At 44.2% G+C, this 14,709-nt stretch overlaps 2 protein-coding genes across 7 annotated transcripts in view; one reads left to right on the forward strand and one right to left on the reverse strand.

Moving 5' to 3' along the window:
• LOC100501057 (DNA dependent RNA polymerase D largest subunit) overlaps positions 1-14,709 on the forward strand; it is a 68,029-nt gene that overhangs the window by 16,626 nt on the left and 36,694 nt on the right. For 3 of the 6 annotated variants that reach the window (XM_020539025.2, XM_035959905.1, NM_001195895.1), the window contains 6 exon segments: positions 5,613-5,750; positions 6,770-8,611; positions 8,721-8,890; positions 9,022-9,085; positions 9,171-9,289; positions 14,523-14,665. In XM_020539025.2, coding sequence (XP_020394614.1) covers positions 5,613-5,750; positions 6,770-8,611; positions 8,721-8,890; positions 9,022-9,085; positions 9,171-9,289; positions 14,523-14,665 — 2,476 coding nt within the window. 6 annotated transcript variants of the gene reach the window in all.
• Positions 18-2,855, reverse strand: LOC103642080 (uncharacterized). The gene is made up of 4 exons (XM_008665406.4): positions 2,250-2,855; positions 930-2,156; positions 711-829; positions 18-629 (listed from the first exon to the last, which is right to left on the reverse strand). The coding sequence occupies exons 1-4, from the start codon at positions 2,791-2,793 to the stop codon at positions 237-239; spliced, it is 2,283 nt and encodes a 760-aa protein (XP_008663628.1). The 5' UTR covers positions 2,794-2,855; the 3' UTR covers positions 18-236.

The raw sequence follows: 14,709 nt of genomic DNA on the forward strand, positions 1-14,709 counted from the left end.
TTCATGAGCAGTTGAGCACACTGCACACCATATCAGCAGCTGGTAATTACAACACAAGTGGATAGGACAGTAATACAAGTGCAGAACACAATTTATAAATAAAGGACAGCACAAGCACATAGTTCTTAGTTCAGGTCTCACACAAAAGAAGACACACAGACACAAAGTGACACAACTGCAGTTCATAAGACCAGGGCATCACAAAAGGCTTCACTACTAGATGGAGATGGTCCAGATCATATTTCATCTTCACTGTAGCACAAATCTTCATCTTCATACTCTTCTTCTTCAGACTCAAACTCTTCTCCTTCATAGAGCTCTCTCACTCTTGCACTTCTACGAGGCTCAAGCTGTTCTTCTGCTCCCACTGCCTCTCCAATAACAGACCAAGGTATCCCTGTACCTTCCATCTCATCTTCCTCCTCATCTCTAAAGACAACTTGTGCACAATCATCTCCACCCTCTTGGAGAAAACCTTGAGCTTCAGTTGTATCACTAGACAAGAGAACATCAGTGATTTTCTTTGACTTAATCTTTTCTCTGTTATTCATCAGCCTGTTATTGAACTGAATATAGACCAACTTGTTGAGGCGGGTTGTAGTCAGCCTATTTCTCTTCTTAGTGTGTATCTATAAATTAGAAACAAAAGCATTTTCAGTTCTGAAATTTAATCATAGTACTGCTGAAATGATTAATAGATAGGTACTAACCCCTTCAAACCCACTCCAATTTCTTTCACAACCAGAAGAGCTTGATGTCAAAGATAATATCCTTGTAGCCATCTTCTGTAAAGCTGGTGTTTCAGTTCCATATAACCGCCACCATGATGCTGAAATAAATTAGAAACACCTCTATTAGTTTAAAAAACAGCAAACAACCATGGTAGAAAACAGCAAACGACCATATAATAAGTAGTTAAGTACCTCTACCTGGATTGTAATCATAGTTTTGAAAAGTTCTTGCAAGCTTCTTGCTAAATGGTCCTTCTCTATTCTGAAATTTTTTCAATTCAAAGTTGGCAGCCTGTTCTTGTTGGTCCTCATCATGATAATAAAATTGCTCGACACAAGATATGAAGGCTTCATTCATTTTGGGCTCATCAAATATTGATGGGTTAGCATAGCTATAGTGTGGATTCAGCAAAAAAGCTGTCAAATGCAATGGAGAATCAAGTCTTCCATTCATCTTCTTCTCAATTACAGCCATAACATCTTTGAATCGAGACTCAACATTGCCAAAGGCCTCTTTGATCTCTCTTTTTGCCTTTAGTAGCTCTCCATAAAGGAAACCCATGGATGGCTTCACATCCCCATCAACCAAACGGAGGACTTTGACCAATGGCTCAAAAACAGCCAACATTAGCTTCACATCCTTCCAAAAGGCTGGACTCAATATAGTAGCTGTGGCCTCTTTTCCTTTCTTTGATTTCACATCCTTTAATGAGTCCCACCTGCTATGAACTACCATCTTCCTTAACTGGTCCTTCTTCTCTTGCATACTGTTCAAAGTGAGAAAGTATGAAGCAAACCTAGTCACTCCTGGCCTCACTAGCTCTTTCCCCTCTGTGAAGTATCTCAAGCACTCCAATGTTCTTGTGTGGCCATACACAAATATGGTAAATGACTTTGCTTGGTCAATCACTTTCCTGAACCGAGGCAATTTGCCAATTCCTTGGAGCATCAAGTTGATTGTGTGAGCTGCACAAGAGGTCCAAAATATTTGTGGTCTCTTCTCAAGCAATAGCTTCTTTGCTCCCATGTTGTTAGAGGCATTGTCAGTGACTACTTGCACCACATTTTCTTCACCAATGTCTTCAATTGCTTTGTCCACTAATTCAAAAATGACTTCGCTTGTGTGTGACACATCTGACATCTCTTTTGAGCTGATGAAGGAGGTTCCATCAGCACAATTAGTGCATATATTCATTATGCTTCTCCTCTTCCTATCTGACCAAGCATCGGTCATAATAGAGCAACCATTTTTCATCTTCTCGGCTTCACGTTCCTGCAGCAAACACTTGGTTCTTTCATATTCTTCTTCCAGCAAACTACCTCGAAAAGCATCTTGAGTTGGAGGTGTAAGTCCTGGTCCAAATTGTCCAATTGCTTCACACATTTGCTTGAACTCATCATTGTCACATGCATTGAAAGGTATTCCTGCCAATGATTAAAAAATGAAGTCTAATTTTAAAATGTGTTCAGTTCATGAATTTTAAAATGTGAAAACAGCATCGTATACTAGCAATTTACCATGATTATAGGCCCATCTTGCAATAAACTTGTGCACCTCATGCTCTCTTTCTTTCCATAGTTCCTTGTTCAGCTGCTGTTGTTTGAATGAATCAGCCTTGGTAGGATCAATAGCACGTGTCCATTTGTCAATTGGCCCTAATTTGTGAGGCTGTGAGCTTCCAACACAAGTGACTTCTTCTGACTCCTCTCCAACCCTAGATACATTCACTTCCTCTCTAAGTTCTAGCTCACGAACAGTCTTCTCCTCCCTCTTCCTTTTTGCAGCCTCTATTGCTTTCTTGCACTTCTCTTTAGCCTCTAGAGCCTGCGGTGTTGCAGACGTGCATTTCTTCACGTTCTTTCCAACATGGGCAAGATGCTCCTTCAACCTATAAATCCCTCCCCTCATCTCCTTGTCACAGAACTTACACTTCACCTTGTCTTTGTTGTTAGCATCAACAAGAACACCATATTCCCATCCAACATCATCTGAATTTCTTTTTAGGAGATTCGCTCTAGCTGCTTCAGTTTCAGAAGGTGCAGCTGCAGTTTCTGATGACATCCTTAAACCTTAATCCTTTTATTTCTTTCACTTGTACACTGCACAGGGGAGGAAAACAGTTTCAGCAGGGGAGGAAAGCAGGGGAGGAAAGCAGGAAAGCAGGGGAGGAAAGCAGGGGAGGGGGATGAGCAGGGAGGGGAGCAGCCGACGGGGAGGAGAACTCACCGGCGGGGGAGCAGGGAGCAGGCGGGGGAGCAGGGAGCCGGCGGGGGAGCAGTTTCTGTCACCGTCTGGGAGGGAGACGGCTACACAGCGGGCGCTAAAAGCCTAAAACTACCGCGCGCTAAACCTACCGCGCGCGCGCGCTAAAACTACCGCGCGATGCGCGCGCTAAAAATACCGCCCGCCAACGCGCCCGCCAACGCGCTAAAAATACTGCCCGCGCGCCCGCCAACGCGCCCGCCTAGGCGCCTGCGCGCCGCCCACTCGCCGCCTAGGCGCGGCTGCGCGCCGCCTAGTCGCCGCGACCGCCTAGAAGCCGCACAGGGCCCTAGGCTACGCGGCAGGCTGTCGACTAGCGCCTAGGCGCGCCTAATCGCCGCCTAGGCGGCGCCTAGCCGAACACTGTCCGAAGATAGCAATTGGTTCCACTGGGGGTTATGAAACTAGTCTTCGGCTCATCTTCCTTCATCCAGATCTGATGATACCCTGAATTGCAATCGAGTAGACTCATGAGCTCCGAAGTTGCAGCTGCATCCACTAGTGAGTCAATTCTTGGTAATGGGAACTCATCCTTCGGACTTGCCTTGTTGAGATCTGTGAAATCAATACACATCCTCCACTTGTCGTTGGATTTCTTGACCATGACTGTATTTGCCAACCGTTCCGGATATGCAACTTCTCTTATGACTCCAGCACTGAGTAATCTTTTAACTTCGGCTTTTTCACCTTCGGCCTTATCTTCGGACATCTTCCAGAGTTTTTGCTTGCGTGGCCTAACACTTGAGTCCACATTCAAGGCATGCTCTATTATACTTCTATCCACTCCACATAGATCATTTGCTGACCAAGCAAAGATATCTTTGCTGTGAAATAGGAACCTTCGAAGATTGGACTCTTGCTCTTAAGTTTGCTGTTTGCCGAAGAATACCTTTGCTCTGCGACATCATCACAGAGAAGTATTGGTTTTGGCTGATCCGCCGAAGATGCCTTTTCTTTCACTGGCTTTTCAGAATCTCGGATTTGCCTTTCGGCTTCATCGATGTTGTAAACAATTTTCGGCTCTGGCAGGGTCCCTTCTGCCCTTCTTGCTGTTTCTTGGCTACCATACACTGATATTACCCCTTGATTGCTGGGTATCTTCATGCAGATGTAAGCTGAATGTAAAACTGCTTCGAAGACATTGAGAGTTCCCCTTCCGATGACAATGTTATATGGGAATTCCATATCAACGACATCAAACATTGTATCTTCTGTTCTTGTGTGGTTGACATAGCCGAAGGTGACATGCATGATTAGCTTTCCCAAAGCCATTACTTGCTGTCCTGCGAAGCCACAAAGAGGAAAAGCTGAGTCTTGGAGTTCATCTTCGAGCTCCTGCATTTGTCTGAAAGCCTTGACAAATCTGATATCTGCAACACTACCTGTGTCAACCAAAATATTGTGTACTACAAAACCTTTGATTACACAAGAGATAACCTTGGCATCTCTGTGTGGGTAATCTTTGAGACGAAGATCATCTTGAGAAAAAGTAACAGGGATATGGGACCATTTACGATCCTTGGACACCTAAATGCAACGCCCTTTTTTGGGCTTCTTTCTTCTGCTTTTTATTACTGGGTTCGAAGCTCGAGCGCCCAGTAATGGGGAGAGTAAGCTTCTCCATGGAAGTTGACGAAGCTTGATGGCTTGCCATGCTCTTCGTCGTGATGAAGATTGTAGTGGTCGTGAGATCTCCGGAGGTGGGTGCCAATGTTGGTCACTTGTTTTCAATTGCTGTATGGAATCGAAAACAAGACAACACAATGATAAAAAAGTAGAAACCTTTGTCCTTATCTATAGTCACCAGTGAGGAAGATTGAAGTTGACATAGGAAGAGATAGTAAAAGGAGATTTGGAAGGATAGAATATACCTAAAGATTTAGCCTTGAATAAAAATGCATTGAAACCAACTATCTATCCACGTGCCTGAACTTGGACTTGTGGCTTCTGTTGGGTTTCAATTCTAGCCTATCCCAACTTGCTTGGAACTAAATGCTTTGCTGTTCTTGTAATGAAATAACATGTAGCTTTCCTGCATGTTCAAAAAAAAGAAGAAATCTGAAACCTGAATGGCTTGGATAATGGAAAATCATTACTAGAAGTTCTCTGATGTCAAATAATTAATTACCTCTTTAATTGATGGGAGAACTTACATGATCATCTTGGATTCTTGAGTGCTTGGACTACCTGAAAGCATAATGATCCGTTTATCTTTGAGTGTTTTGGAGGTCGAGACAGTCTTATAGGCATTCTTTTTTTTGTAGAAGTTGATCTGTGGAATGTGTGCTTGAGCCAGGGGTTTAGCACAACATTTGTCCCAACCTAGCCTGCAGTATGATCTATGTGGCATGGCATGTTTGCTTTTCTCTCTCTCCTCATCTCTTTTGTTGTTTGTTTTCAAGGAGGATGATCCACCCTTCTAACTTAGGGTGTACTCATGCGACATGGTGTGAAACGATTTCTTCATTGCACTGCCAGATGCACAATCGTTTTTGCACTCATCAAAACTAAACGTTGTGGTGGTCTAATCCACTCATGTGCATGCTACAGTACATATTTGAACCATGTTGGCATCTCAATTGTAAACACAATTTTTGTTCTTTGCATATTTGAAGTAGGATGACAGAACAAAGGCTTACAAGAGGATGGTTGATGTCAGTAGGAGAATTGATGACTACCGCCAGCATCCACATTTCAGTGTTCTTGCAAGTTCACTTGTCTCAAGCCGGGTTTCAGAATGCCTAAAGTCATCCAAGGTTAGAATTATCTTCTTTCTATTTTGAAGTATGCATACATCACGATAAATGCCATCCTGATATGCTGGGTCTGTGTTCTTAGTTAAAATCAAGTGTTTGAATGCAAACGGTCCAACCTAAAGTTTTTATTTTGTCCATACCCAATTATATCACTCTAACCTAGAAGTTGTTGATGAACCATTATGTTTATTTAACACTTCTAATTGGTTGGTTGGGTTATCACTCATCAGGCTAAACTATGGTGCTCTTATTTGAGAATATCTGGTTTATTGTGTTCTACACACTGTCACACTCATAAGACCTATTCAGCTAAGCCTTTCCTTGGAACTTAACCTGACCGCAGAAGGGAATGACAGCCTTCTTGAAAATGATCAAATGCATGGTTCGGAACTGTTACCATGAAGTCATGAAAACTTTCGATACTTGTTCATGAGTAATGAGTTTTCGAGGAGTATTTGTCAAATATTGAAAGAATATCTGCATCTGATATTCTGATACATGAGCGTTCATAAGTTTTCACTCAAATCCATTTCAGTTGCACTGGAGTAACTTAAACCTTCAATTTGCTGAAGTTCTTAATTATCTTCATAGCTTTAGCTAGCTCCTTTCGTTTCACAGAACTTATTAAGTTATTATTTTAGCCTGGGCACAAGAATGAGGTAGACAAAATGACTATCCTACCTTGGTTAATCCCAACCATGCATTTGTGATGTCAAAAGCACACACTAACTCTCCCATACTAGTTAATGAAGGAATTGAGGGATATGATTGGAAAAGGTAGGTCAAGTTACCTCAACATTGTAGAACAAGTATTCTGACTGTAATAGAAGAGGGCAAGAGGGTAAAACAATGAGCATTGTTAAATGGATGGAGTAATTATCTTAGGAAGTTACTTTGGAATAACGGAAAAAGGAAAAAAAACTTTGTTAAGCGCTAGTAACAATAAGTTAATTCTGATATTACAACTGTGGTGCTAGTAATTGTTTAACATTATTCATTGACATCTGTATCTCTTTCAGTTGTACTCTAAAAAGGCAGATGGAGAGACATCCACAGATACATATGGAATGAAATGGCTAAAGGATGTTGTTCTCAGCAAAAGATCAGATAATGTTTTTAGGAGTATTATGGTTGGAGACCCAAAAATTAAGTTATGGGAAATTGGCATTCCTGAAGATTTATCCTCAAGCCTGGTTGTTTCTGAGCACGTCAGTTCTTATAATTTTCAAAGTACAAATCTGAAGTGCAACCTGCACCTTCTAGCCAAGCAAGAACTATTTATTCGGCGAAATGGAAAGCTAATGTTTCTTCGGAAGGCAGACCAGCTAGAAATAGGTGACATTGCCTATAGACCATTGCAGGATGGTGATATTATTCTCATCAACAGGCCTCCTTCAGTTCATCAACATTCATTGATTGCATTATCTGCAAAAATTCTACCAATTCACTCTGTCGTATCAATCAATCCACTATGCTGTACACCTTTTGCAGGAGATTTTGATGGTGATTGTTTGCATGGATATATCCCACAATCTATACGCTCAAGGGTTGAACTTGAAGAGCTGGTAAGCTTACACAACCAGCTGTTGAATATGCAAGACGGTCGAAATTTGGTGTCACTAACACATGACTCTCTAGCTGCTGCACATTTGTTAACAAGTACAGATGTTTTTCTGAAGAAATCTGAATTACAGCAGCTTCAAATGCTATGCCTTTCAGTATCAACACCAGCACCCGCAGTTATTAAATCTATGAATTTTCAAGGTTCTCTGTGGACTGGTAAACAACTTTTCAGCATGCTTCTTCCTTCAGGCATGAATTTCAGTTGCGATACGGAGTTACATATCATGGACAGTGAGGTGCTTACCTGCTCACTGGGTTCTTCTTGGCTACAAAATAACACATCTGGTCTTTTCTCTGTCATGTTCAAACAGTATGGTTGCAAGGCACTTGACTTCCTTTCTTCAGCACAAGAAGTACTATGTGAGTTCTTAACCATGAGGGGTTTAAGTGTCTCTCTTTCAGATCTCTACATGTTCTCAGACCATTACTCAAGGAGAAAACTAGCTGAGGGAGTTAAGTTGGCACTGTATGAAGCTGAAGAAGCTTTTCGAGTCAAGAAAATATTGTTAGATCCAATTAACATACCAGTTCTGAAGTGTCACGATGAAACTGAAGATGTAACTTACAGACAATCTGATTGTATCCAGAGCAATCCATCAGTTATCAGATCTTCAATCATGGCATTTAAAGACGTCTTCCGTGATCTCTTAAAAATGGTGCAACAACATGTTAGTAATGATAACTCAATGATGGTGATGATAAATGCAGGAAGCAAGGGTAGCATGTTGAAATATGCTCAACAAACTGCATGTATTGGTCTTCAACTTCCAGCTAGCAAATTTCCCTTCAGAATTCCTTCCCAACTCTCATGTATTAGCTGGAATGGACAGAAATCGTTGAACTATGAAGCTGAGAGTACTAGTGAACGTGTGGGAGGTCAAAACCTTTATGCTGTGATAAAGAATTCCTTCATTGAGGGTTTGAATCCATTGGAATGTCTTCTGCACGCTATATCTGGCAGGGCAAACTTCTTTAGTGAAAATGCTGATGTACCAGGGACATTGACAAGAAAATTAATGTATCACTTGAGAGATATACATGTTGCCTATGATGGAACTGTTAGAAGTTCTTATGGGCAGCAAATAGTGCAATTCTCTTATGATAGTGTTGATGACCTAGTAGATAAACTCGGCGCCCCGGTTGGATGTCGGGCTGCTTGTTCCATTTCAGAAGCTGCATATGGAGCTTTGGAACACCCGGTCAATGGTTTAGAGGACTCCCCTCTCATGAATCTACAAGTAATATTCTATTTCTGTTCCTGTTAATGCCTATACTCTATACTTTATTATTATGTGTACACGGCCTCTATTTTCCCAATGTCATGATATGTGTGAATTTTCTGTGCAGGAAGTATTTAAGTGTCACAAGGCTACAAATTCAGGGGATCATATTGGTTTGCTTTTCCTGTCAAGGCATTTGAAGAAGTACAGATACGGTCTGGAATATGCATCCCTAGAAGTTAAAAACCATCTTGAGCGAGTGAACTTCTCTGATTTGGTTGAAACCATCATGATTATGTTAGTTCACTTAAATACTGTGTTCCTGTCATTTGATCTTTTAATTATGTTATTCATGTAAATATTGTTTTCCTGTCATCTGGTCTTTTGATACTGTGCTTTTGTTTAATCAATGTTTCATTTTGTATTAGATACGATGGACATGACAAAATAAGAAACGAAGGAATGTGGACCACCCATTTTCATATAAACAAGGTCTTATTTTTTCACAATGATTTTCTTTTATTTGCTTTTCAAATCGGTGATGTAATTATCTGTTTTATTATGTATATATTTGCAGGCAATGATGAAGAAAAAAAGATTAGGATTGAGATTTGTTGTAGATGAACTTGCAAAAGAGTATGACACCACCAGAGATCAGCTAAACAACGCAATCCCATCAATTCGTATCTCAAGGAGGTAAGCACCAAACCTATTTGTGTTTCAATGAGTGTCTATATCTATTTATTGGCTTCATCTTTTTTCTCGAACGCGCAGGATATTTGCCTGTCATTTCATTAAGAAGAAATAAAGTTACAAGCAAAGGAGGGGAAACCCCCTCCCTTACCAAACAGATTACAGAATCACCAGTTCACCACTAACTTCTAACAATACCCATGACCAGGGATCGACACATAATTAACCAATGAAATGTGACCTTAAGGACTCAACTAAGAGTTCCCGCAGGGCCTGGCCACCAACCATACACCAGAGGGAACACTCACTAGCTACATTTAGGAGCATATCAGGGATGCTGCATATTAGAGTGTTTTCCTTGTTGGGCTTAGGCCCTGTATACAACCTATTAGGGGTGCTCCTATATGTATCCACTTGTGCTGGTTGATGGACTGTTTTGTTTTTCTCCTCCAACATGGCGTCAACAACCTTCTAACCTTAGCCGTCGGCCCACCGCCCGCCATGGATGGTCGCCTCCCCCTGGCTTGGCCTTCCCCCTCCCTGGCACTGCCTTCCACTCTTTCCTCTTCTCGGACCTCCACCTCCTGGCCGGCCATCGCAGGGCCATGGGCGCCTGCCTCGGATCCCGTTCCACTATCGTTGGCCTGGTTGGCTCTATCGAGGCTCCGCCCGTCGTTAGTGCTTCTCCAGCCGCTCCCGCCAAGTCTTGCGACGCCAGCCTGTACGTTGCCCTGGCCCTGTCCTCGTCGGCCTGCTTGCTCCTAGCGTCGTTCCTCCCATGTCATGCGCGGGCCGTGACTGTTGCTTTCCCTTCTTCTGGTGTCGTGGCTACGGGCCCGTATGCCTTGGTGTCACACCCGGTTTTGGAAGGCAAAACGAATGCGAACCATGTACGTGTCAAGATCAGAATTCACGTACACAACGATTACATAAATGACTTATCATAGCACAATGCTTCGAATAATAATAAAGAGTAAGTAATAATATTACAGACATGAGTCATAAACATAATATATATCAAAGTGCACATAATAGAAACATAGCCAACGTAAATAAACCCACCATAGTCAGCTGACTAGGGGAGGTCGCTAGCCTAATCCTCGAACTCGTTGAAGTCATGAAACTCATGGAGATCCGCCTTAACGCCTTCTTCTTCTTTACCTGAGCATATGCTGTACCAAAGGCAACCTGGTGTTTGTGAAAGCAAGGGTGAGTACGCATCAACGTACTCATCAAATGTCCCGTTTGGCTGAGGTGGACTAGCTTTATTTGGAGTTAGGTTCAAAGAGGGTTGCTTTTACTTTGTCAAGTTTTATTCATTAATATAAGGCAAGCTTTATCATCAATCCCAAGTTGTTATCCCAAAGAGTACCTCCTCATAGGGGAAATACCAAAATCCATAGTTAGAAACATCATTGATAGAACCATCATCATCATCTGTAACCAAATCCATAAATGGAACCATAGTATCTCGAACCATCTGTATCTCTAATCAAAGAGGATCCCAATGCCGCTCTTAACCGTGAGCACGACTGATATATTAGTTTCATTCCTCTACAGAGGTCGCACACTTTACCCATGAGACGTGATTCTCTTTTTGCCCGAGGAGCGCTACTCCCACTGATCACTTCCTAGGTGGTCTGGCAGGGTATCACTACATAGCTTTTACAAAGATTCCCCTGGTGTATAGCCACCCGTTAGGTTGCGCCTATCGTACAGACATAGTACACCTCCCTAAGGGGGTGACTAACAAAACAAATCGAATGAACCTCGGCACCCCACCCTTAGCAGAGCAAACACTATGCCCTAGCCCCCATTGACGCCACAACAACGAAGCAAACTACACCCCCAGATTGCACCAATTAATCAGCTAAGGGCGTCCCATACCACCCACATGGTTGCACTGTTTTCCTGGGTGGTCTCTCAACGAACAGGTCCTTACGGAGAGGTACTCGGGTAATAGCCCGAGCCCCCTTTTGCGCCACAAGTTCATCATCACATCCAGAATAAAATCATCGTATCATAAATGTATCTCATTATGTTCATTGATTAAAGTAGAGCGCTAGCATAAATGTATCTCCGTGGCCGCCCTTACGGGGGCGATGAGCTTCGTCAGCGTTGGAAGCCGGACGAGGAGCCGTAGGGACCGCGGGAGGAGGGCGGGCAGGGGCCCTGGTCGACGGAGGACAAGGGGCCTGCCCCCAGGAGGGTGCCTGACCGTTGGGAGGAGCGCTGTAAAGGGCCGGAGCGGGTTCCTCGGTCACCATGGTGAGCTCCTCGAGGAGAAGCTCGTTCCGCATGACATGGAAGGTGGGAAAGGGTACGATCCTCTTGATGAGAGCCTTCAGGTGGCCGTAGCGGGGGCTGAGGCTACACAGAAGGTTCAACACCAAGGTACGGTCGCGGAGGGAGTCCGCCATGCCCTTCATCTGGTGGTAGTACTCCCTCACGAAGAGATCCACCTAAGAGAACTGGTGGAACTAGGCGTCGAGGTGGAGGGCCCGAGCATCCCGGTTCCTGAGGAACTATTCCTCGAGGCGAGCCACGCCTGTCGGCCCATGTCCGCATAGTCGCGGATGATGTCCTGTAGCTTGACAGTGATGGTGCCGTGGAGCCACGAGAGCACCACACTGTTCATTAGGGACCAGGATGGAGACGAAAGACGACGAGGTCGTGGAGGACGTGGTCGACAAGAGCATACCACCAAAGCGTGAGGAGGACCTGCCCCCGCCAACGAGGGTAGTGGGAGGACGCCGGGTCCAACACGGTGGACACGAGGGACCGGATGTTGGGCAGCCCAGCGTTCTGAGCGTTGAGAGCGGCGATGTGGTCATCGTCGAGTCCAGAGAGCCTCATGAGTGACCGGAGGAGCTGCCTGGGCGGCCGAGGGGTGGTCGAGGATGAGACGTTGCGCGGTGGCCATCTGCACGGTTAGGGCGGCGCCCATGACACGCTCTTGCTCGAGGGCAAGGGACGCGTCGCGCTCGCGCGCCTGCGAGGCAGCCACGACATCCTGGATCGTAGCGATGGCATCGACCAACGCGGAGTCGGTGGCAGAAGCCGTCGGCGCAGGAGTAGCGAGGGTGAAACCCGACGGGGGTCGACGGGGCTGTTGCGCGGGTGAGAGGTCGTCGGGGAGAGGTGCGAGATCGTTGATGTAGGGGACCCTGTCCACGACGAGGTTGCTGCTGTGGGTAGAGGGGAAGAGGCCATGGCCGGCGGAGAGACCCTCGGCGGCGAGCTGCTAGGTGGCCGCGGCCAGGGCTGCGGTGTCGGCGGCGGACGCTGCGCCCAGACCTGCGGTGTTTGTGGTGGTCGCCGTTGGGGATGTGCCAGTGGGGAAGTCGACCATGGCGGAGGCGGGGTTGGGGGCGCCACGGACAATAGCGGGCGGCGACTGGGGGTGCCGCTGGAGGAGGAAGACCGGCTGCGGGCGGTGGGGGCAGAGCGGCAGCCGGGAGCACCGCAGCAGGAGGAGGAACGGGTCGGTGGCGGCAGCGCGCCGGCGGCTGGGGAGCCGACGGCGGGAGGGAGAGGATCCGACGACTGGGGGCCGCGGCTAGGAGGGAGGTGAAAAAAATGAACCTAGCTCTTTACCATGTGGAAAACCCTAACCCTGACTTAGGGATGGGTGTTGTATTAATAGACTTGAGTTAACTGCTCCTGGCCCATTACACAGGGGTGAGAGTAATTACATGGGGAGAACCCTAAACGGGATTCTAACAACGGCGATCCACTTGATTGAGGCTCTGGGCATTTCAAATGAGAATTGATAACAGATTCATCTTGGCAAGCTTCTTCGAGCGATCTAATTTGCTTCATCTTTAACATTGTCTGTTGCTTTTCACTACATGTTGATACACATTTAACTAATTTCACATCCACTTTCCTTTTTGGAGGAAACAGGAGGTGCTTGCCCCTACTGGAAATATATTAAACAAGTACAAAAACAATCTGTCCCAAAAAGAGAAAAAAGGGAGAAAAAACCCTGAAATTCAAAAGAAGCTGTTTAGCTAGACACTGATGCTAGGAAAGTAACTTCTGAGCACTATGCAGAAGCATTGTGAATTCATGTTCAAATTCAGTTTTACAAGCTCGTGCACAGGGACTTGCTTGAACATCCAGTCATTTCTCACAATCCAGATGCTTCATGCTAGGATGATACTTATTTCCATAGAGTGTGGGACTGCAAGGCCATCTTTGAAAGCCAGAAGAATAAGGTGTGGATTGTCTAGTTGGGGAACTTTCAAGTTGCAAGTTGAGTCATTCTAGCAGTCAGTGGCAAAAGGACAGTGCAAGAAAAAAATGTTCCGCTGTTTTGTGTTCTGTCCAGTACACAATGAGCAATTATGTTTTTTTTATCGAACACGCAGGAGAACTGCGCATCATTATATTGAAAGAGAGAAAGGTCCGAAATGGACCAAAGTACAATGCCATAACAGGCAAATATAAAAAGAAAAAACAGTGCAGCCTCATGCACTAGGAAAAGCCCTAGCCCTAGCAAATGCACCTAGAAGCCCAAGACTCTCGAGCTGCTTCGCACCAGCCATACACCAGCACTCCACCTCATCCAAGAAAAGCCTCTGAATGGTGCTCAATGAAGGATTGACACCATCAAATACCGCCTTATTGCGATGCAGCCATAAACACCAGGCCCCCAGGATAATGAGACTATGAAAAGCCTCTGAATGAGCAATTATGTGGGTCTAGCCATTTTGTATGGGCATATATGTTATGTGTGATGGAAAATGTTTGGCATTTGCTGTTTGCATACTGTGCATTACAAAATGATTATATTTAAACAACATTATTTATAATATTAAATTATTAGCTTATTTCTTCATTGTACATGGCTCAGAAGATTGAAAAAAATCGGTTGGTGTAGCCGTGTAGGTTCAGTTTCCTGTATAAGATAATCAGATCTCACATTTTACATTTTAGACAATACTGAACTAAGAATTCAATATGGTTCTCGTTAAATATAAAAACTTTAGTTCTTTTTGAGAATTTGTTCTGGAAAATGTCTTGTATTAAAATAGTTAAACTTACAGAATTATTGCAGCAAAAACTAGTTACATGCTTAAATTTTGATTTGGCAGTAGATGTGAAATGAGGCCACACGCCACATCTCTGCTCATTATAAACTTATAATCATACAGTCATTGCTATTTGCATTCCACTTCTTTCTTTGCATCTCCTACACTATCTTTTCACATGTAAAACTTCTACTGTGCAGAAAATGTTTAGTAGGTGACGAGGGTGTTAAAAGTTCATCATGCTGTATCGCTGTCGTAGCACATGCTGAACGCAACTCCATCTCTCAGTTGGACACTATCAAGACAAGGGTGATTCCAAGCATACTGGATACACTGCTGAAAGGTTGTTACGTTTTGATACATTTACAAAATATATCCCATATATTT

The sequence above is a fragment of the Zea mays genome, chromosome 1 (genome assembly GCF_902167145.1).
Source record: "Zea mays cultivar B73 chromosome 1, Zm-B73-REFERENCE-NAM-5.0, whole genome shotgun sequence".
NCBI classification, from domain to species: Eukaryota; Viridiplantae; Streptophyta; class Magnoliopsida; order Poales; family Poaceae; genus Zea; species Zea mays.